Source organism: Pteronotus mesoamericanus, unplaced genomic scaffold, assembly GCF_021234165.1.
Source record: "Pteronotus mesoamericanus isolate MK-2021 breed Mesoamerican mustached bat unplaced genomic scaffold, CSHL_Meso_final contig_166, whole genome shotgun sequence".
In the NCBI taxonomy this organism is placed as follows: domain Eukaryota; kingdom Metazoa; phylum Chordata; class Mammalia; order Chiroptera; family Mormoopidae; genus Pteronotus; species Pteronotus mesoamericanus.
The window spans coordinates 323,320-346,609 of record NW_026555066.1 but is presented as its reverse complement, the minus strand read 5'-3'; the positions used below and the strand labels follow the sequence as shown (position 1 = coordinate 346,609).

The 23,290-nt window shown below is 46.0% G+C and overlaps 1 protein-coding gene across 1 annotated transcript in view; it reads left to right on the top strand.

The window, feature by feature from the left end:
• Positions 1 to 5,186: 5,186 nt before the first annotated feature.
• The window catches only part of SMC1A (structural maintenance of chromosomes 1A), a 29,481-nt gene continuing 11,377 nt past the window's right edge, over positions 5,187 to 23,290 (top strand). Inside the window, exons 1-19 of the mRNA XM_054565715.1 lie at positions 5,187 to 5,336; positions 9,367 to 9,555; positions 9,671 to 9,783; positions 10,650 to 10,853; positions 10,950 to 11,188; positions 11,840 to 12,098; positions 12,194 to 12,334; positions 13,114 to 13,196; positions 13,350 to 13,557; positions 14,519 to 14,704; positions 14,797 to 14,976; positions 15,073 to 15,219; positions 15,316 to 15,453; positions 16,286 to 16,402; positions 16,506 to 16,612; positions 19,605 to 19,746; positions 21,836 to 21,981; positions 22,073 to 22,226; positions 23,145 to 23,255. Of these exons, the coding sequence (XP_054421690.1) occupies positions 5,228 to 5,336; positions 9,367 to 9,555; positions 9,671 to 9,783; positions 10,650 to 10,853; positions 10,950 to 11,188; positions 11,840 to 12,098; positions 12,194 to 12,334; positions 13,114 to 13,196; positions 13,350 to 13,557; positions 14,519 to 14,704; positions 14,797 to 14,976; positions 15,073 to 15,219; positions 15,316 to 15,453; positions 16,286 to 16,402; positions 16,506 to 16,612; positions 19,605 to 19,746; positions 21,836 to 21,981; positions 22,073 to 22,226; positions 23,145 to 23,255 (2,973 nt within the window). The 5' untranslated portion in view covers positions 5,187 to 5,227. The remainder of the gene's footprint in view (positions 5,337 to 9,366; positions 9,556 to 9,670; positions 9,784 to 10,649; positions 10,854 to 10,949; positions 11,189 to 11,839; positions 12,099 to 12,193; positions 12,335 to 13,113; positions 13,197 to 13,349; positions 13,558 to 14,518; positions 14,705 to 14,796; positions 14,977 to 15,072; positions 15,220 to 15,315; positions 15,454 to 16,285; positions 16,403 to 16,505; positions 16,613 to 19,604; positions 19,747 to 21,835; positions 21,982 to 22,072; positions 22,227 to 23,144; positions 23,256 to 23,290) is intronic.

Below are 23,290 nucleotides of genomic sequence, written 5' to 3'. Positions count from 1 at the left end.
CATCTTGGTTTTCTCATTTACGTTCATTCCGTCACTTAACAAGTATTTGTGGAGTGCCTACTGTCAGACTCTCTTTTAAGGATTGGGAGACATCAAGGAGCATAAGTGATAAAAATCAGTGTTAGGAAACGCCCTGCCTGGTTTCAGGAGCTGTAACCCTGCCAACAGGCTGGAGGGCCCCAAGGCTGCGAATAATCAGGAGGCCTTCAAGAAACAGGCTCCTGAGGAGACATGACCTGCCCCCCCGAACGCTGCTTTGCCTTGTGATGGTCCCTGCCAAGGACAGGTAAGACCCCTTGGGGGAGGGGCAACCTAAGCCAGGCATCGACTGATACAGGCAGCAGATGAGAAATTGGGGGACACGGATAAGGGGAAAAGAGGCCCCCACACCTCTCGGCTTGGCTTGGACATGGTTGGAGTCCTCATTGCAGCCGAGAAGCAGTCTCCTTATCTCTTGGTGGTTCCCTCCCCCTGCCTGGATCAGGCTTGAAGCGGTGCAGGAGTCCGCTCTAAATCAGGTCTGGCGGTTGCCAGGGAAATCAGGCCTAAAAGTAATTTCTTTAAAGTGTGCTTTGTTCTTCTCTCGGATCCGTGGCCAGCTCATGCTGCAAAGGACCTTCACATTATTTACACCCCTTACCCTTTATCATTAAGGCGCTTGTCCTTATCTTCATTCTCTTTTGTTTATACTGGTCTCCTCTTGGACCCATGTCAATCAGTGAATTCCTGTCACTTGTTTTCTTAAAAGTATCTATTCTCTGTGAAACTTAACATGCTAATGTAATGATATTACATATGCATCCCTGTTACCTAGCCCCACTGATAAGTTTTTCTATAAAAGCCTTGGAACAAACGGCAACAGGGCCTTCCCCACTAGGGGGATGAGGCAGGGCCCTCTCCAGTAGGAGGGAAGTGCCCCTGTCAGCTCTCCTGGCAAACAGAGAAGTGTTTGTGATGTTTTGTGTTTATCCCCCTCATCTGTGACAACCCCGGGACAGGCTCTGCGGGATTCAGAGCCCTGCTCCCCCCTCAGCTGGCCCAGCCGGTTTCCCTCAAGTTCAGGGAGCTCTGCACTCTCAGCGGTGCTCCCCCGTGGCAGTGTGCCCCCCAGAGCCGCAGCGCAGCGCGACAAATCTGTTTGAGTTCTTGTGGAGGTCATTTCCTACTCAAAGCAGACACACAACACAATAGAGAATACATTCAATAGTTTGTAAGATGATGATATAAGTGCTATGGGAAAAATAGAGAGAGGATAAGGGGAAATGAAAGTGCAAAGGAAATGGGGAGTGTTGCAATTTTAAATATGGGAGCCACGGGAGGCATAACTAAGAAGGTAGTATTTGAGGGAGTACTTGAAGGTGAGGGAGACACCTATGCAGGTATCTAGGAGGAGAGCACTCCAGACAGAGGGAACAGCAAGTGTGAAGGCCTTAAGATGTACACAAGAAACATATATTCATGGGAGCAGCAGGAGGCAAGTGCGTGAATGAAGGAGAGGTAGGTAGGAAATGTCATTAGAGAGAATTTGCAGACCATTGTAAAGGCTGTGGCTTTTACTCCGAGAGAGGTGGGCAGCCATTGGAGGGTTTTGAGCACTAGGAATGGTGTGTTTTGCCTTTGACTTTCAAAGGACAACTCTGGTTGCTGTGTTAAGAATAGACTTGGAGTAGGGGAGGCAAGCCTAGAAGCCAGGAGACCAGTCAGAAGGCTGTAGCAGTCGTCCAGGCAGGAGATGACGGGATTCACACTGGTTTGGTAATAGCAGCGGTGGTGAGGAGTGGTCAGATTCTGGATATATTTTAAAGGTGGAGCTGACAGGACTTTCTGGTGGATCGGATGTGCAGTGTGAGAGCAGTATCAAGAATAAATTTAAGGTTTGGGCCTCCGGAAGGATTATACATCCTTATCTCACTGCCCTCAAAGTTAGCCATGTGATTTGCTTTGCTCTCTCCAGTGTGAGAATTGACAGGTGTCATTGCCAAGCAGAACTAAGAGCCATTAGGTGATAACTACTTTTTCTCTTCACTCTCTGCTCTGACACTGGCAGTGTTCCAGGTAAGGGCCACTCCTTTGGCCTGGATCACTGGAATGATGACATAGAGCAGAGATGTAGCCAACCCACAGTGGACAAGAAGCAAGAGTGAGAAACAGATGTTTGTTTTTATATGCTGCTGAGATTTGGGGGTTGTTTGTAATCTCAGCATAATTTAGCCTATCCTGACTGATACAAAGAAAATGAAAGCTATAAGGCTGTAAGGCTGTAAGAGCCCTCTAAAGGAGTGAGAGTAGATGGTTAAGAATGTCCCAGGGGAGACAGGGAGAAGAGAAGCCAGCACCGTAGGCTAAGGAGGAATGGCCAGTGAGGTGGGAGAAAAACCAAGAGCGTGATATCAAAGAAGTCAAGTGAAGAAAGTGATTTTGGGAGGAGTGAGCAACTGATGACGGATTAAGAGGAGGACTGAGACCTTACTGATTTAGTAACGTGAGGGTTGCTGATGACCATGACAAGAACAGTTTTGGTAGAGTTGTGAGGAGGAAAGTCTGACTGAAGTGGCTTCAAGAGAGACTAGGGCTCTGTAGCGCAAATAACACAGCTTATTTTTTAATTGCAAGAGAAAAAGAGGGAGGAGTAACCTGTAGGTTAAAAGAGACATATATACACATATATACACATATATACAGGTGGGAAACTTTCTTTAGCATATACCCAGGAATGGAAGTGCTGGATCCTAGCACTTAAAGCATGTTTAGCTCTACAAGATAATGCTAACTTGTTTTTCCAAGGAGATTGTACCAATTTACACCTTTACTACAGTGGATAAAAACTCCAGGCACCCCACATCTTCACCAACACTTGGTATTGCAGACTTTTTAATTTTTGCCCATTTGTGGATATAAAATTGTAATGATCAATTTTAATTGGCATTTTCCCTACTGCTAATGAGGTTGCTCATCTTTTCATTTGTGTTTTGGCTATTTTTGTTTATTCTTCTCTGAAGTGCCCATTCATATCTTTTGTTCATTTTTTAAAAAAATCAGGTTGCTTGCCCTTTTCTTATTAATCATAGGAGTTCCTTATATATTCTACCCACAAATCATTTCTTAGTTTATATGTGGCAAACCTCTTCAATTTGTGGCTGGTCTTTTCACTTGATTATTATTTGATAATAGTTTTTATTATTTAAGAAATCCCCTGAGGTCATAAAGATATTCTCCCATCTACTCTTCATATACACACATGAACACACACGTATACATGTGTACATATATGTGCACACACATGTGACACACGTGTCACATGCATGAGCATATACATGAAGGATGTGTGGGAGAATACATATATATTTTAAAGATTTTATTTATTTAATTTAGACAGGAAAGAGGAGAAAGAGAGGAAAGAGGAGAAAGAGAGGGAGAGAAACATCAATGTGTGGTTGCCCCTCACGTGCCCTGCACCGGGGACCTGGCCTGCAACCCAGGCATGTGCCCTGACTGGGAATCAAACCAGTGACTCTTTGATTCGCACGCCAGCACTCAATCCACTGAGCCACATCAGCCAGGGCTCCCATATATTCTTCTAAAATTTCTAAAGTTTTGCCTTTCTCATTTAAGTTTTTAACCCTTTTGGAACTGCATTTTGTATATGGTATGAGAGATGGGGATTCAATTTGATTTTCTCCCCCAAGTTCCATTTTCTGTCAGATTGCTGTTCTTAGGTCATTTTATCCCTTCAGCCTGATGGTGACTGTTTCTCCAAGTTGCACTTCACTTATGGCTCCTCTACTAGGTTCCACCAACTAAGCCTTCTCACTTCCCTGGACTTATCCTAAGACTTTAAGACTCTTCTGAGCCTCCAGACATCATTTAAAAAACAATTACAGGGATGGCTATGGCAACCACCAGAACGTTTCCATGTCTAAGCCTAAGCACAACCCCAGCCTGCTCATTCCATCTATCACCACAATATAAGGTCACTGAAGGAGAAGATTCTGCAGACATTTTAAGCTTCTTGAACTGCTAAGGTCATGGCCTTAGTAATGATAGGTATAAGGTAATAGGGGGATAAAGGGATTGTGGAGAGGGGTGTCCAAGATGGGGAACAGAGAGGGGGAAGGGGCAGAGAGGGCAGAGAGGGTGGCAGAGAAGGAAAGAGGAAGGAGGGCAACAGGGCGGTTGACAGGAGTGGAGGATAGAGAGCAGAGAGAGAAGAGGAAGGGGGGAAGCAAGGGGATGGGGCAGCCCCAGGGGGGAATGGAGAGGAGGGAATGGGATGGGGGTGAGGCATGAAGAGAGATAGGAACTGGGGAGAAGGGTAGAAGAATGAAGGTTAAAGGTGGAGAACACTAGCTTAGGGATCCTGATTCCCAAGGGTTCACACAAAATACCTTTTTCAGCAAGGAGTCCCACGTTTGAAGCTCCTAGTTGAGGTCTAGGTTAAAGTACCGAAAGAGTGGCTCAGGCCACCACCAATCTTGGGCTACAGCGTCAGCCTCTGAACTCTGCTTGGAGGAATAGAAAGGAGGCAGTCGGATAGAGGCAGAACCTCTGGTCATAGCTTTCCCAAGTCCGTATCACTGTGGTTCCAGAGTACCCTCATCTCCCTTCACATCACCTCCCTTCACACCCCATTCCACTATTAACTTCACTCCACCCACAGCCGAGTCTGAGCTCACCTAACACTGAATCCTCCCGCTGGCTCCTCCTTCCCATACGGCGCTTCACTCCCTGGGGTCCATTCCCAACCCTGTTCCTGTTTGAACCTTCTAACAGGCCAGGCTAAAGAAACAACCGATCTCCCACCTTCCTCCTGCCCTGGAGGGCATAACCCTACTGTGACTTCTGACTCGTCTCAGCAAGCGTGAGCTCCGATCGCGTCTGTTTCGTGGGATCTCAAAATCTTCTCTGTCCTCCCGGAACCGCTACCTTTGTAAATTTGGTTGGCAGTGGCGGCGGCCTGTGTTGCCAAGCAACAAGAAAGGGGGGCGGGACCCAAACGTCAGTCGTAAGCTCGCGCCCTGGCAACGGGTCAACAAAACTTGCTGGCGAGCCGGAAGACCCTGCCCCTGGCACCCTCCCGCGCCGGAAGCCGGAAATCCCGTTTGGCCTGGTTTTATTCTCGCGAGGTTTGCTATCCGCCCGGCCTGCACTGCGGTGTTTCCCGCGCAGGCTACTCCAGTTCCCGGCGTACGGCGCGGCCATTGGTACCGCCGCAGGCGCCACTGCCGTCATGGGTTTCCTGAAACTGATTGAGATTGAGAACTTTAAGTCGTATAAGGGTCGACAGATAATCGGACCATTTCAGAGGTTCACCGCCATCATTGGACCCAATGGCTCTGGTGAGATAAACCCCGCTGCCGCCCTGGGCACGTCCCGCCCTGGACCCCTGTCCGGCAGCATAGTACAGCCCAGCCCCTGGCACCTGAAATGTCGCGAACCATAACAGGTTCCTTGCTCCTCCTTAGGGGGTTCGACTCAAACCCACTTTCCCCGCTCGGGTGCTCTGACTAGAACCCTGTTCCCCAGGTGTCAGTTGCCCGCTCTTTGCGCGGCCCCCGCTCCGGCCTGAGTGGTACGCTCCGGGCTGTACGTTTCCTCTCCCTCTGCCCCCTCCCGCCAAAAGTGGCGGTCCAGAGTCCGCTGCCAGCTGGATTCCTCGCCCTGTATGAACCCTCTGGAGATGTGGGACCGCTGGTAGCCCTCCCGAGGCTTCCAGTCCCAAACGGTACACTTAACCCGTCCCGCCTCACCTTGGTACGCTCCAGTTTCTTTTTTTACTCCTTTGGAGGCGGGCAATTTTGAAACTGACATCCAGCGCTCGCGTCTTCGGAGTGCTTGTGGTCTTGACCCTCCATCGCCCCCCAACCCCCCATCTCAGAGGTGGAGATGCCTTGAACTCGCCCCTATGCTAGCACTGAAACTGTTAAAAATCAGAACTTGCTCGCTCGCCAAATTTATTGAGTGCTTACTGTTTCTTAAGGAGTTTTTCAAGGTGCTATGGAAACAGCGGAGAATAGGATAAGCCAGCTCACAGGGAACTTAAATCCTGGGAGGAAAGACGATAATAAAGGAGAAAGTAAGATAATTTTCGGCTGTGATAAGTGCTGTCCGGGGAATGAATGCTATGCAGGTTGATGTGATAGAGTGACTTGGGTGCTGTCAGTAGTTAACAGTAGAAAGAGTAGTCTGCAGTTAACAATACTGTCTTGTATATTTAAAAGTTGCTAAGAGAGTAGATCTCAAAAGCTCTCATCACAAGAAAGAAAATTGTAATTCTGTGAGGTGATGGGTGTTAACTAAATTTATTGTGGTGGTCATTTTACAATATATACAAATATGGCATCACTGTACTGTACACCTGAAACTAAGATAATGTTATGTCAGTTACTTAAATAAAAATGGGGAAAGGAAAGGGTGGTCAGGTCAGGCCTCTCTGTTATATCTTAACTTCCCATCTCTAAATGACACTCTATTGATTCCTCCCATCTAACCCCTCAGGGTTTGTTTGGAACCCTGCTGTGCTCCTCCACCCCCGAATTGTTCTAGCTAAATCATTTCCTAGCCTGAGGTGGCTGCCTTTGCCGAAGTAGCTCTAACTGAGGGGCTTGCTTGGAGTCTTGCCTATGTTTGGCTCTCAGTGGAGAGCAGGCTTTGTCAACAGTGTCGCTGTTGACATTGCCAGCAAGGTAATTCTTTGCTGTGGGGTTTGTCCTATGCATTGTAGGATGTTTAGTGGCATCATTGGCTTCTACCTACAGTAGCACTTCCACCCCTCCCACCCCACCCCCTCAGTGTGACAACCAAAAATGTCTCCAGATACTGCTAAATGTTCCCTGGGTGGGGGTGCAAAATCACTCCCCCTCCCAGCCAGCCTCTTGAAAATCACTGGCTTAAAGGGCTAATGCCTGGGGTTCCACTCCACTTTCTTAGGATTTCGGTGTGGCAGAAAGAGGCAAGGTGCCCCTCTTGGCATTTGGTCCCCTCAACATGGATTGATTTGTATACCCAGCTGTTCCAAAAAGTCCTTTGGTCTGACTGCTCCACTTACCCCCATTCTTCAATGCCCACCTTCACAAGGCATTCCTCGATTCCCCTCCGTGAATTGCTCTTCTCCTCTGGCACACAGTAGACACATGGCACACATTAACATTTGTTTTCTCCTGTTTTGTATTCATGGTATCTGTTTTTGTATTTTCATTACCGGTCTGTGAGTGTTCAGCTCATAATACATATTATAAAAATGTTTGTAATATTGAAGGATCATAAGTAGGAAAGCCTTTGGTTGTGAGATGTTATTACTGTCCCTGGAGAGCATGGGAGAAGCCCAAAGGTTGGAAATGGGTGTCTGAAAAGATGACTCCTGGTCCGCATGTTGTGCTAGTCCTGTTGTGATGAGGGAGACATTGCTGAGTCCAGACCTGTTGTTAGAATAGGACTGCCATTTATCGAGCACATACTGTGTATTGAGTACTTTATTTATTGGGACCTTTCACATTGAAATTCTCACAATGCCCCTAGGAGGGAGATCCCATTATCTGTGTTTTATATATGAAGAGACCAAGGCACAAAGAGGTGTGATCACTTACACGCTGATTCTCAGAGCCAGAGTCAGAACCTATGCCTGTCAAAGCCTGTGCTCCTGCCACTCCAACAGAGAACTATGTGCCAAGCTTTGTTTTAGACGTTTTACCCACTAGGCAGGGTTTTTCACATTTTCCAGGGGAGGGAATGGAAGGTCAGCTAAGAAGTAGTGAAACTAAGACTACAACCTAATCTACTGGACTAGAACGCAAGCTGTTAATCTCTGTTTTGTACTACCTTCATGGAAGGACCTGGGCTACCATTCTTGTTGCTGGGTAGTAGATAGGTGTTGGAAATCAGGTCCTCAGTGCACAGTCACATAACATGTTTGGGGAGACTTTTGAGGTAGAATTTAATAGAGATTAAACTGCTCCCTAACCCTAGTCTAAATTTTTAAAAAAATTTGTTTGAGTCTAAGCTGAAGAAAGTAAAAACTATGACTTATCTACTGAAGAGATAACCACTCTTAATGTTAAAAAAATCATACTTATTTATTTGAATAGCTAATAAATGCATATGGTATAAAATTTTAAAAATCCCAAAAGATAGAAATAAAAACACTCCATCTCTTCTCTGACCTGATTGTCACCTACTTTCCTTTCCGGAAGTGACCACTGTTAAACGGTTTACATTTTAATGTATTTTTTCTTGTGTCTTTCCCTCTCCCCTAGTTTTTATTATGAAAATTTTCAAACATGTGTGTTTTGCTTAATCATTTGCAAGTTAATTGTAGACTTAATAACATTCACCCCTAAGGGATTCAGCAGTCATCTCCTAAAACCATTCTCCTGTGTTACCAATATACCATTATCACACCTAAGAAAATTAATTTCCTCATGTCATCAATCATCCAGTTCATATTCAGGCTTCCATAATTGCTCCCAAAAATGTCTTTTGGGTTTTGTTTTGTTTTGTTTTGTTTGAACCAAAATCCAGTCAGAGTTTGTGTATAGCCCTTGCCTATGTCTCAGTAATCTCTAGTGTTCTGGAATGGTTCTTCTAACCTTTCTTTTTTGACATTGACTTTTTGAAAATCCCATGCCTATTGTCTTGTAGAACATCCCACATTCTGTTTGTCTTAAGGTTTTCTCATGATGTCATTTACCACATTCCTTTAACTGCTCTTATTTCCTGTCAACCAGAAGGGAGGTCTGAAGACTTCTTTAAATTCAGGTTAAATATTTTCAGCAGGGTACCTCATAGATGCTGCTGTGTCTTTCATATTGTATCACAATAGGAATATGCCTTTAAAAAAATTGTGATAGAATACACAACATAAAATTTACTGTTGTCACCACTTTTAAGTGTGCAGTTCAGTAGTGTTAAGTGTATTCACATTGCTCTACAAAAGACCTCCTGAACTTTTTCATCTTGCAAAACTGAAACAATGTACCCATTAAACAACTTTCCTCAGCAACCCCCCCTCTTTTTTTTTAACTTGGTTGAGATAAAACTGTATTGGGTTTTGCATCTTGCTTGTTTTTCCTATTGTGGGTATTTTCCCATATCATTAAAGGTTGTAAAACAGTCTATTCTGTAAATGTACTTTTTCTTTAGATAGGGTTATAGTTTTTGGCTGCTAAAGTAATAACCGCAGACAGACCATTTTTCTAAGTTTTTGACGCAGAATTTTGCTTGGGCCTTGTCTTTATCGGGGCAGAGCAATATTTTCTCCTCTCATGAGTCTGAGAACTGAGTGCTTAGGGACCATTTCTGCTCCTCTCAGTGTCTCCCTTATTCCTTTTCTTCTCTCTTTCCTAACTTCTCCTTTGTCTCTTCCTCCCTTAGGTAAGTCAAATCTCATGGATGCCATCAGCTTTGTATTGGGTGAAAAAACCAGCAACCTGCGAGTAAAGACCCTGAGGGATCTGATCCACGGAGCTCCTGTGGGCAAGCCAGCTGCCAACCGGGCTTTCGTCAGCATGGTCTATTCTGAGGAGGGTGCTGAGGACCGCACCTTTGCCCGTGTTATTGTTGGTGGGTGAGGCTAGCCAGAAGGCTCTCCTTGGGTCCTGGGAGGTGGCTTGACTAGTTGGCTGGGGTGGAAGGGACACCTACCTGACTCTTGGCCAACTCATGCGTTGTCGTGTAGGGGGTTCCTCTGAGTACAAGATCAACAACAAAGTGGTTCAGCTACACGAGTACAGTGAGGAACTAGAGAAGTTGGGCATTCTCATCAAAGCTCGTAACTTCCTCGTCTTCCAGGTGGGCATTTTTAACAATTATTGGCTCTCTGCTTTATGCCAACCCTTGGGCCTGCTCCATCTCTGGCTTCATCTCTGCCCTGAACTAATGTAGCAGCTTCCTCACTGAGCTTCCTGACTCCAGCCTGGACCTTGTAGTCCGCAGATCAGCATCAACTGGGGAGTGTGTTAGAAGTGCACATTCTCAGACTCCATCCTAGACCTACACACGCAGAAACTATGGGGTGGAGCCCTGTGATGTGTGTTTTACCAAGCTCTCTGGGTTATGATTATACATGCTAAAGTTTGAGAGCCACTGCCCTAGCATGAAATCAAAACTCCTGTCATTCAGGAAATACCGTCCTTGGGTTCTTGCCTACCTCACTAGCCTCATCTGCCAGTACTCTTACCCTCCAACCCTGCATTCCAACCTAATTAAACCATTTACAGTTCCCCAAATTCACCTCCTTTCTTTGGCCTGCAGGCCTTTGCACGTTAATTTTTTTTCCCCCTACATGGAATAACCTCGTCTCTCTCACTTTCTAGGTTAGTTCTTCCCCATCTTCCAAATTTAGCTTAGATGTCACCTTTAGGAAACCTTTCCATGTAGACATTCATACCAGACTCCTACCTCCATGCATCATTTAGTCCTTTTCTGTGCGACTTCTGTCATTGCATGTAATATATGGTGTTGGCTTTGCTTCTGTCTCTTCTGCTTTCCACGCACCTCAAAAGGCTGGGAATGTGTCCTCAGAGCCCAGTGTGAAATGCGGCACCCAGTTGGGGGAGTGTGGTCAGTGAACATCTTCTGAATGATTGAGTGGGGGAAGGTAGGAGGACCTGGGCTGGCTAGGGTCTAAGTGGGGAGAGTGTTTTGACCTTTACCAGGGTGCTGTGGAATCTATTGCCATGAAGAACCCCAAAGAGAGGACAGCTCTATTTGAAGAGATCAGTCGCTCTGGAGAGCTGGCCCAGGAGTACGACAAACGAAAGAAGGAAATGGTGAAAGCGGAAGAGGACACACAATTTAACTACCATCGTAAGAAAAACATTGCGGCTGAACGCAAGGAGGCCAAACAAGAGAAAGAAGAGGTAGGTGGCCTGACTACCTCTGGGCCCTGAGAGGCCAGGATGGGCAGCCAGTGCCTTACTGATGCTCTCCCTGCCTCCATACCCCTATTTAAATAGGCCGACCGCTACCAGCGCCTGAAGGATGAGGTGGTGCGAGCTCAAGTACAGCTGCAGCTCTTTAAGCTTTATCATAATGAAGTGGAAATCGAGAAGCTCAATAAGGAACTGGCCTCTAAGAACAAGGAGATAGAGAAGGACAAGAAGCGTATGGACAAGGTAGAGGATGAGCTGAAGGAGAAGAAGAAGGAGCTGGGCAAAATGATGCGGGAGCAGCAGCAGATTGAGAAGGAGATCAAGTAAGAGGCAGGCCTGGGCCTGCAATTTTTGGGAAACCTAGAGGCTGTCCCGTTTCCTAAGGCTTCTCTGAGCCTGGAGTCCAGCACCCACACTAGTTTCTCTATTTTCCCCTTGACTTGCATTTTAGACAAATAGGGTATTTAAGTACTCAGGCTCTGGGTAGATAGGTACTCAGAAGAGGGAGAACTTGAAAGGGGCAGTGACTTGCCAAGGGAGAGGAAGCAATGAGAATCCCAGGCGCTAGAGTGGTTGGAATGCCTTCCTAGAAGAAGAAAACTGGAGCTAGAAGTTTAAGGGACAGGAATTTTAAAAGGTTAGATTAGATGGGAGACAGTTCAGTGGACATGGGGTTAAGTGAACTTGGAGTTGTTACTGGGGGCTCTGGCCTGGCTGATTGAGGCCAGTGTGGCAGCTTTACCTTATGGGGTGCCTGGGATGCCAGGCTGCAGGTTCTGGGGAGTAATTGGAGTGCCCCTTTTTTGAGGATCTGAGGATCCTCCAAAATCTGAGCATCAGGCCCTTATTCTTTTAGGCAATTCCCTGAGTCTCGCTGTGAGGGGCTTAGGTCCCCCTTTCCTTGGGTACAAAGCCTAAGAACCCTTCCTTAGCCAACAGTGCTAACTGGTTTTCCCCTTCCCTTCTGGCCAAAGGGAAAAGGATTCAGAATTGAACCAGAAGCGACCTCAGTACATCAAAGCCAAGGAGAATACTTCTCACAAAATCAAGAAGCTGGAAGCAGCCAAGAAGTCCCTACAGAATGCTCAGAAGCATTACAAGAAACGTAAAGGTGACATGGACGAACTGGAAAAGGAGATGCTCTCGGTGGAGAAGGCCCGGCAGGAGTTTGAGGAACGAATGGAAGAGGAGAGTCAGAGTCAGGGCAGAGACTTGACCCTGGAGGAGAATCAAGTAAGTTTTAGGAGGATCGCGGGGGTGGAGGGAGATTGCTAGGTTGACGAGGGCCGACTGGTCACCTGTGTCCTCCTTCCCTGTCTTTAACACAGGTGAAGAAATACCACCGGTTGAAAGAAGAAGCCAGCAAGAGAGCAGCTACCCTGGCCCAGGAGCTAGAGAAGTTCAACCGAGACCAGAAAGCTGACCAGGACCGGCTGGATCTGGAAGAGCGGAAGAAAGTAGAGACCGAGGTGGGCATGTGTTACAGGATTGGGGGTGATGGTCCGGAGAAAAGGAAGTAATGGTAGTCTTATCTGTAATGACAGTAGCCAACATTGAGCAAGCACTTTTTGTGTGGGTAGGCACTTTAATTTCTCTTTTTTGAAATGAGGAAACTACCACAGAGGGGATGTAATTCGCCTGAGGTCACCTCATTATTCAGTGGCAGGACCAGGCGATGAACCTGGGCAGCCTAGCTCTAAAGCCCACACTCTTATCAAGTGTACTTCACTTACTGCCTCCTTACTAATAATGGTAGTAAAATCATAACAGTCATAGAAAGTTGTTATATTACCCTAGGAGCTTACAGTGTTCCAGGTATTCTAATCACTTCTTTTGGCGGTAGGCATTAATATTAATAGGTACCCTATATTAAATACTTAATACATATTTCTGATGTGGAGGTTACCTACATTTTACAGATGAGAAAGCAGAGGTGCAGAAAGGCCCAGAAGGCTTTGCTTGGCCTTGATTTGAGCCTCCCTGAGTGGTGAGGAAGATAGCCCAGGCTGGGGAGAACACTGTGAGAGGGTCTCATTGGGCTCTGGGAGGCCCCATCAGTCAGCAGAGCCATGCCAAGCACTTGTCTGTGTGTCTGCTTTTGAGTAGGCCTCCTGCAATAGCGACAGATTGTCCTAGACTGTTGGTCTCTTGGATAAGCAAGCGCATAGGGGCTGTAAGCCTGGGCCCCATGGTCTTGGAGTTAACTTGCTCAGCCGCTGGTAACAGAGTATATTTGTCTCTCTCCCAGGCCAAGATCAAGCAAAAGCTGCGGGAGATTGAAGAGAATCAGAAGCGGATTGAGAAACTGGAGGAGTACATCACGACCAGCAAGTACGTGGCTCTGCAGCCGTCCCTCCTACTTCCAGGCCTGTTCTTGTGAACCTACCTATCCTGACCCTCCCTAGGCAGGACCCCCAGAGGCCCTCTCAACCCAGAGTGTTTTCTGACCAGCCAAGGTAACCCTTGTGTCCCCTTACTTCGTAGGCAGTCTCTAGAGGAGCAGAAGAAGCTAGAGGGGGAGCTGACAGAGGAGGTGGAGATGGCCAAGCGGCGTATTGATGAGATCAATAAGGAGCTGAACCAGGTGATGGAGCAGCTGGGGGATGCCCGCATTGACCGCCAGGAGAGCAGCCGCCAACAGCGAAAGGCAGAGATTATGGAGAGCATCAAACGCCTGTATCCTGGCTCTGTGGTAAGAGTCAGACAGAACTCACTTCCTGAGCACCTACTTTCACACCGACTGGCAGGTCATTTTCCCAGCAGCCCTGTGAGGACAGGATTGCCAATGCCGTTGGTATAGCTGGGGAAACTGAGACTCAGAGAAGTTAAGTGACTTGCCCAAAAGGGCACAGCTTATGAGTAGAACTGCATTTCACACCCAACTGTTCTGACTCTTAACCTCACATTTTTTTAAATCATACCAATTGCATCTTCCTGAAGGTTTTCTCTGGCCTTTGCCCACTCTTCTGTGGGAGGTGAGGAAACTAGAGAGGCCCTTGGGAGGGGGAGGGGCCATGAGACAGAAATCAGTCTCTCAGGAAGTAGCTCCGTGCCAGCTTCAATATGGGCTCCCTTGGCATGTACCAACTGGATCATTCACTAGGCTTTATCAGATCTCTTGGCCTCTTGAACCAAATCCAGCGTTCCCAGGTTCCCTGAATATTTTCCCTCTATTACTGTAATCCCCTCCCTGGATTTAGCTTCATTGGGTTCCATTCCTGATCTCTTCTCTAGACCCTGCTCGGGGGTTCGTGTGGGTGAATTAGGCTCAGTCCCTTGAAGATATTTCCCTGTTTCTGATAGTTCTTGGGGAACCATGGTTTGTTTGGGGGGAGTGGGCGAAATAAACTAAGAAGTGATTTCTTTTGCTGGGTGCTTGTGAGAATTCACATAAAGCTGTATAGGGTGTCTGGTATGGTGTCTGAGGTGGTAGTGCTCTGTGAAATGGTAACAGTGAGGTTTAGAAAGATGATTTTGGATTCAGACCTGACTTCTTAAAGGCATTGTTGTTTGGAGCCAGGGTAGGCTTTTTCTTCATAGCCTGGGGGCTGATGTTCCTGATGCAGACTGTGGTCTGCCCAGGCTGGGGATTGGGGTTTCTGAGTTGTTTCCCAAAAGCCTCACGCTTCGGTGTTCTCTTCTGACTTCTCCAGTATGGCCGCCTCATTGATCTCTGCCAGCCCACACAAAAGAAGTATCAGATTGCTGTAACCAAGGTTTTGGGCAAGAACATGGATGCCATTATCGTGGACTCAGAGAAGACAGGCCGGGACTGTATACAGTATATCAAGGAGCAGCGTGGGGAGCCTGAGACCTTCTTGCCTCTTGACTACCTGGAGGTGAGGCTGGTGGGGATGGGATCAAGGCAGTGTGTGAGGGACCTTCTTCCTAGCACTCCATGTTCTGCCACCTACTGAGCTTCTTCCTACAGGTGAAACCTACAGATGAGAAACTCCGGGAGCTGAAGGGGGCCAAGCTGGTGATTGATGTGATTCGCTATGAGCCACCTCACATCAAAAAGGCCCTGCAGTATGCTTGTGGCAATGCCCTTGTCTGTGACAATGTGGAGGATGCTCGCCGCATTGCCTTTGGAGGCCACCAGCGCCACAAGGTATGGATTCTTTTGCCCAGATTGGAGCTGGACAGACTAAATATTGGAGATTCCTCTCTTCAGCTTTTCCTTCTCTCTTCTCCCTTCTGTGTGTAGACAGTGGCACTGGATGGGACCCTGTTCCAGAAGTCAGGAGTGATCTCTGGTGGGGCCAGTGACCTGAAGGCCAAGGCACGGCGCTGGGATGAGAAAGCTGTAGACAAGTTAAAAGAGAAGAAGGAGCGGCTGACAGAGGAGCTGAAAGTAAGCCACAGGCAGTGCTGTCCTTGGGAGTGGGAGGTCCTAAGCTCTGGACAGCCACCTTCCTACTGTCCCGCCCTTCTTTCTTGTCCATTTCAGGAGCAGATGAAGGCAAAGCGTAAAGAGGCAGAGTTACGTCAGGTGCAGTCTCAGGCCCACGGACTGCAGATGCGGCTCAAATACTCCCAAAGTGACCTAGAACAGACCAAGACACGACATCTAGCCCTGAATCTGCAGGTGGGGTCTGGCCTCAGCCCTGTTCTCTGAAGGCCATCTTTCCATTCCTAGCCGAGGTTTCTCTGAGGGGAGGAACTTGTCCCACTTTCCTCTCTCCTCCCAGGCTGCTCCAGGGAACTAAGCAGAGCACAGAGTCAGACAACCAGGGGTTCAAATACGGGCTCTGTATGACATTATACAAGTTACTTAACGTCTCTTTTACTTTTTTTATCGTTATCTATAAAGTGGCAGTTAGAATACTACCTGCTTTATAGAGTTGTTGTGAAGACTGAATGAGTAAATAGAGGTAAAGTGCTCAGACTGATTCCTTACACTCAGTAAATGTTAGGTTCTGCTATTAGCATAATTCATTCATTTAATAAATATTTGAGCTTTTAAAATTGCATTGAAAGTGAGCTATAGGCATTTCACTTCCTGTGGGTGGTGGTACTCTTCCAGGTATGTTAATGTGTTTGATTATGACATACTTCCCCAGACCACCCTGAAGGTGTATTGTAATGTGTTGTGTGTGCGTATGTGTCTGTGTATGTATACAGTTTTGCCTTTTTCTAAAATCAGGAAGATTCAAAAACATATCTGGCTGCAAGTTGTGGATAAGGGAGCATGTTTACCTTGTACCCAGCTGTGTGGATTTGAAGCTGGCTGACTGGGGGCCAGGGAGGGAGCTGTGTGGTAGTTCGAGAGATGATCGAGCTTTGACTGGTGCTAAGTCACGTTCTCTCAGCATGTGGAGAACTAGCCCTTTGAGTTCGTGGGACCAGCGTGTTTGGGATGGCTCTTTTCCTCCAAGGAGCCTGCTCTCCTTTTACCCTCTCAACCGCGTTTCCTGCAGGAAAAGTCCAAGCTGGAGAGTGAGCTAGCCAACTTTGGGCCTCGCATCAATGATATCAAGAGGATCATCCAAAGCCGGGAGAGGGAAATGAAAGACTTGAAGGAGAAGATGAACCAGGTTGGTGGGGGATGAGCCATGCCAGCATGTGCCTCAGGGTGGGACTGAGGCTGGATGCAGCACCCTGACCCAAAGGGCTTTTGCCCTCCTTTGCTTCTCTCAGGTAGAGGACGAGGTGTTTGAAGAGTTTTGTCGGGAGATTGGTGTACGTAACATTCGGGAGTTTGAGGAAGAGAAGGTGAAGAGGCAGAATGAAATTGCCAAGAAGCGGTAAGTAGAAGTGCAGAGAGTGCAGTGCCTTTGAGACCCCAGCCTGATATCCTGGAAAATCAGATGCCATCACAAGGCCAGGAGCAGTTCTTACAAAGATGGGTGTGTATTGTAGACGAGCCTTAGAGAACAGGGACGCTAGGGAGGCAGTGCAGCATAGTCTAGTGGTTAAGAGTGCCAGCTTTAAATGTGGTTTACCTGGGTTAAAAATGCCAGCTCCACAACTCAGGATGTTGGACAGTGACTTGATCTCTTTGAGCCTTAGTTTCTTTATCTATAAAGCGGAATAATAATGACGCCTGTCTCATGGCATTGTTGGGCAGATCAGGGGAAATAATGCTTTTAAAGTATTTAACATAATACTTAGCACCTACTAAGAGCAATACATAATTAGCTTTTATTATTATCATCATCCTGATGGGCAATGCAGGGGAGGAGGAATGAAGTTCTAGGCTAGAAGAAAAGTAAGAACAAAACGACCGTTTCTCCTCTCTTCCCCACTTCAGTTTATTCATTTGTTCCACAAACCTTTCTTGAATACCTATGTTGTGCCAAGTTGTCCTGTGCTAGGTATTGGAGGGGGCTGAGAGATGAGGGTAAGACAGATGAGCACAACACAGTCTCCCTGAAGGAGTTCACCTACTGGACCCTCAGTCGGCAGTTCATCGAGCCCATAACCCATACAGTAAATATTCATTATTGTTCTACCCCCCAAGGCAAGTTCAAGGGATGTAGAACTAAGTCAGAAACTGTCCCTGTCCTTAGGGAGTTGAGTTATGGAGTAGTAGGGGAGGCAGACAAGTAGATCAGCAATTTCAGAACAGTATGATTGATGCTGTACCTTAGGTAGATAAAAAATACAGAGGAAATGGTCAAAACAACGAGGAAAAACCAAAACAAAAGACCCAATAGAAAACTGGACAGAGGATATAGTTAGCGTTCCATGGTAAGAAAAGCTTGAATGACTAATTGCAAGTTGATGTTCAGTCTCATTTCTGATCAGAGAAATGCAAATTAAAACAACTTAGTGGCATTTGGTGAAAATAATTCTACGTAAGTCCTGTAACTTAGCAAAGCCGCTGCTGGATATACTCATATACTCCAGAGAGAGTCTTGCCACAGGAGACACACTCCAAAGAGACACACTCAAGGTTGTTTATCTTGTCATATTTTGTGGTAGTAGGATGTTGGTGGCGATGTAGACGGCCATCAGTGGGGGAAAGTGTAAGTTAAATGTGATGAATATACAGACTATTGAATACTGTATAACAGTTTAAAGCAAGAACTAGACTTATGGGCAGTACCATGGATATATTTATAACACTGTGCATTTGTGTTAATTTAAAAACAAAATGACATTTTGCAAGGATATGCATATTTTTAAGGCTATATACATATGTACGCATGTGTGTGTGCGTGTGTGTGTGTCACTTTGGAGTACATGCTCACTGTAAGGAAGATAATGGGAGTGAAAATCAAGGATTGAGGAGACAGAGGAAGGGTCTTGCACAGACAGCAATCGTAAGTGTGTTAGAAACTGTGCAGTGTGATTAACTGGGCCAAAAAGGGAAGAACCCAAACAAAGTGTAATAGAAACTAAGAACCTGCTCACAGTCTTCAAGGAAAGGTTTTATATAACAAGGAATGATAAACTGGAGACCTGTAGAGTGAGTAGGATTTAGCCAGCTGGGCAGCAGAGAGTCCAAGGCAGTGAGAACAACATGCTTAGGGGTTTGAGGGACCATGCCTTGTTCTGGAAACTAAATTGTTTTGAATGTCTGGAGCATAGAAATGGGATCATGTGGAAGGCGGGGATGGTAGAGAGGTAGGTCAGCAGGGGCCAGATCACAGACAACTTTATGAATCATGCTTAGGAGATTAGACTTAAAATTGCATAGCTCAAAATTATAGAGTTAGTTCTGTTCCATTTGGATTATAGTGACTACTAGGTTTAAACTGCTAGCATGACATCTGGCAGCATCTGTCACACCATATTGGGGGTGGAGGGTAGTTGGAAGTTAGCTCTGCCTGGCCAGCTGGTATCTCTATGCTGGTTACATACTCTTGAGTTTCTGAAGAGATTGGGAGGAGGGCAATAGGGAATCTAGTACTTTCTCCATGGGTTTTACTACCCAAGTTCTGCCCCTTAGAGGTTCTGGAATCTTGGGGTAGGGATACACATGTGGGGGTGGTAGTTGGAAAGAGTCAGTATGAGCCAAATAGCTGGCAATAGTGATGGCCACTAAAATTACCTGAGTACTGACTGTATACCAGGCATGGTTCTAAGGACATTGTACATATTAACTCAGTAAAAAAAAAAACCTCCCAGTAACTCCAAGGTAAGTACTATTATTATTATTTCCATTTTACAAATGAGGAGACAGGTGTGAGAGATAGCTAACTTGCTTGAGAGTACACTGCTAGTAAATGGCAGAGTTGGGATACCAATCCTATCCGACCACATGATACTGCACTGATGCTATAGGAGAAGGAGCCTGGGTTTGGTGTTAGACCTGGGTTACAATCTCGCATTTGCCATTTACTAGCTCTGTGGCCTTGGGCAAGGTCTTTTACCTCTTGGCCCAAGTTTCCTGATTTGTATAATTAGCATAATAATGCCTGTTTGTGGAGCTGTTGATTAGAGGATTATGTAGTGTATGATTAGGTAATGTATTTCCAGTACACAGAAGCTTAATAAATAGGAACTATATCAGGTGGGTTCAGGTGGACCTTTTTGTGCTTCCGTCTAAGAAGTTGGGGCGCAGGGGTGGGGCGGTCTGGAGTTCTTCAGTGTTTAAAGGAGGACTAATGGATTTTGCCCACTGTCTCCTGTCTTGGGCCTTTTCCACAAGGCTAGGCTGAGGAACTTAGTTCTCCAACTTCAGGGAACAGTTTTATGTGGGTATGAACGGATAAGCTGAGTGGTGACTGAAATTCAGGAATAACCTTGGGCCGTTATGCCCTGGCCCTAATTGTCCTTTCTCCCCCACAGTTTGGAGTTTGAGAATCAGAAGACTCGCTTGGGCATCCAGTTGGATTTTGAAAAGAACCAACTGAAGGAGGACCAGGATAAAGTACACATGTGGGAGCAAACAGTAAAAAAGGATGAAAATGAGATAGAAAAGCTCAAGAAGGTAAGGAAGGAGAGGCTGAAAAGACAGACTGAAAACTGGGAGAAAAAATGGAAGAGAGAGGAGAGAAGGATAATATCCACAATTTATAAAGCTCTAATCAAAATAAGAAAAACACCAATACCTAAGTAGAAAATAAAAAGGGGCTTGTGGCAGAAACAGTTCAAGAAGGGATTCAAATAACCCAAAAACATACACATAATTTAGTTACTAGAAATCAGAGAAATGCAAATTAAAGCAACAATCCGATGTAATTTGTTTCCTATCACATTACCCAAGGTTTTTTTTGAAAGGATAATGCTTAATACCGGCCATGGTGCATGAGACCAGCAGTGTTAAGCCATATGGTGCCATCCATCCAAAGTGCTGGCACTGCTTTGTGCACACAAGTTGATGTTTATTGCAAGTATTTATAGTTCCATATGGGAAACTATCCAGTGCCCCCTGGGAATTAGGGATTTGGCAAATTATACTACTTTCATACAAGTATTTGTGTAGTTTAATGGTCTTCAGATTTTAGTAATACACAGACCCCTTTTTAAAGGATTTCTCCCAAGATCTCTAGTATTGGCTTTTAAAAATCCTTAACATTGCTTAAATATACATAAACATATACAGGGTGGAGCAAAAGTAGGTTTACAGTTGGTCACGTGGAAAACAATACAATACTATAAAGATAAACTCTGTTTCATGTAGTCACAACTGTAAAACTACTTTTGCCACCCCCCCGACCCTGTATACTTGGAACATTTAACCAGAAAGCCAATACAGAGTTATAAATTGAATTTTATACTTAACCATATTAATTCAGCACAGCAGATGATGTATGCTGAAACTAGTTCCTTTTCCCAGTGTTCCTGTGCTGCTAACTGCCACGGCTAAGTTCCTATGAGTTGAGTGTGCCTGTGCTGCTGCGTTATGGCCTGACGACTCACTTTTCCCACATCTCTTCTCTTTAAGTTAAACTCCTGTGAAATCCTTGCTCCTCATAGCATCACCTCCTGAGATCCTTGGTCCTCACTGAGTTTGAACATGTTGTGACTTCTTTGTCTGTGTTGTTGGTTTGTGTATTTTTTTCATTAAGCCTCAGTGGTTAAAGTAGTCCTCTTTGTTGTCACCAGATTCTTAAATACAAATGCGTATTGGGAAGTAAAATTCCAGGGCAGGACTAGGTGGGCATCTAGATGATCCAGAATCATAGATTTCTATGGCTCTTCGACTTTTTATTTTGAAATCATTTTACACTTAGCAGAAAGTTGCAAGAATAGTACAAAGAACCCCATCTACCCATCACTAAGATTCATCAGTTATTAACATGGTGTAGTGTTTGCTTTTGCATTCTCTGTGTGCGTGTGTGTGTTATTTTTTTATGAGCCGTTCAAGAGTAAGTTGCCAATACATCCCCTTTATGTGACTTACAGATCAAAATTAAAACAAAACACTCTCCTTTTAAACAATCAGAACATTATAAGTAGGACAACAGTCCACTTTGACTGACCACCCTCATTCCCAGTCCCGCTACTCTTCCTGGGGCTTAACCCCACGGAGTGTGTATTCTTTTCAGACCTGCAGATATTGACTTAAATACTTATGCATTCATATATGTGTACTCATAGGAAAAATAACACCATATTGTTTGGGGTTTTAAAAAAATTAATGGCATTATATAGATAACAGTAGTCTTGACGTGGAAAAGATGCTCAAGTATAACATTAAGTCTGAATATCAAATTTTAATTATAATCTAATCTCAGCTATGTACAGCTGTCTATAAGTAATGCTGGGAGGAAATGGGCTAAAATATTGATTGGTTGTCTTTAGCTGGTGGGATTATGAGTGATTTTTTTTGTCCCCCCTGTTTAATACTTTTTCTGTACTTTGAACTTTTCTACAGTAGGCAGCTGGCAAAATGGGGGCAACCAGATAATTTAGAAGATGAAAGAAGCTTGAGGGGTGATGGGGGTTGTGAAAGTAGAACTCATAGAAGAGAGGCTCCAATAAGCTGGTGGAAAGGGTGGGGGCAAAGGGGAAAGACCCTAAGGTGAAATAAGGAAAGCCTTCACTTCTTGTCCTGTTCCCCCTGTTGGGACCAGGAGGAGCAAAGACACATGAAGATCATAGATGAAACCATGGCTCAGCTACAAGATCTGAAGAATCAGCACCTGGCCAAGAAGTCAGAGGTGAACGACAAGAATCACGAGATGGAGGAGATTCGTAAGAAACTGGGGGGCGCCAACAAGTGAGTGGGTTCAGGCCTGGGGTTGGGGCAATTAGGTAGAGCAGCCAGCCTGCTGGATTTGCGTCTTACGTATCTCCTTGGATCTTCTCAGGGAAATGACCCATTTACAGAAGGAAGTGACAGCCATTGAGACCAAGCTTGAACAGAAGCGCAGTGACCGCCACAACCTGCTACAGGCCTGCAAGATGCAGGACATCAAGTTGCCACTGTCTAAGGGCACCATGGATGATATTAGTCAGGAAGAGGTGAGTACATGGCTGGTGTTGAGAGTAGGCTATGAGCAATATTAACCAGGGAGGGCAGGGAGCGAGCGAGGATGGTGGGTAAGGGTGGTGAGGGAACATGAAGAGGGACGGCAGGATGAGGCGAAAGGCAGCAGCCTGGTGTGAGAGGGAAGTTGCACTGGGGATAGGGCTGTATGTCAGTAGGTGGTGAGGGAGGTAGGTGAGGAGGAGATGAAATCATTCACTAACCTTCGGACTTGAGCTAGGTAAGCTCCAGCAGGTGATATTGGTAGGGTCGGAACTGAGGGACATTAGCCAAAAGGAAAGGAAGACGGAAGCTGGAGGACCTGAGGGATGATAGTTTAGCTGCAGTGAGGGAGGTTGGCCAGGAGAGGGTTGGGTAGGGGACATCAGCAGTGCAGAGGTGATGACGCGTAGTGAAAGGAAAGGGAGGGACACTAGCTGATAGAGGAGCCAAGGCATTTTATCCACTGGAAGCGGAGATTGGTATCAAGAGGTGGGAATGTTTACTGAGAGGAGGTTTTGTTTAGGTCTTGTCTTCTACCTGGACATGTATATCAGCCCCACATGTCTTTCTGCCTCCCCTCTTCCAAAATAGCATTTCAGTTTAATTCAGCAAAATATTTTGAACACCAGAAATGCACCAGGCCTCCTGGTATTGTATGTCATGATTACTTCTAATCCGAACCACAGCTCTGCCCAGCAGGCATTGCACCATGTTACAGATGAGAGAACTTGGATCCGCCAGCGGGAACTTGCCCAGGATCACACCCTTAGGCAGTGATAGGTCCTCAAAGCTGTTGTCTTGCTGCCATGTGCTTTCTTAGTCATTGAAGGCTGCAGAGGAGCCCCCAGCCTCTTCTAGAGGGGCCCTCTCATTGCCAGTCTTCTTCATTCCACTCCCTGTTGCCATTGCAGGGTAGCTCCCAGGGGGAGGATTCAGTGAGTGGTTCCCAGCGAACTTCCAGTATCTATGCACGAGAGGCCCTCATCGAGATCGACTACGGTGACCTGTGTGAGGATCTGAAGGTGAGGATCGGCTTTTGCAGGGAGGCGGAGTGGAC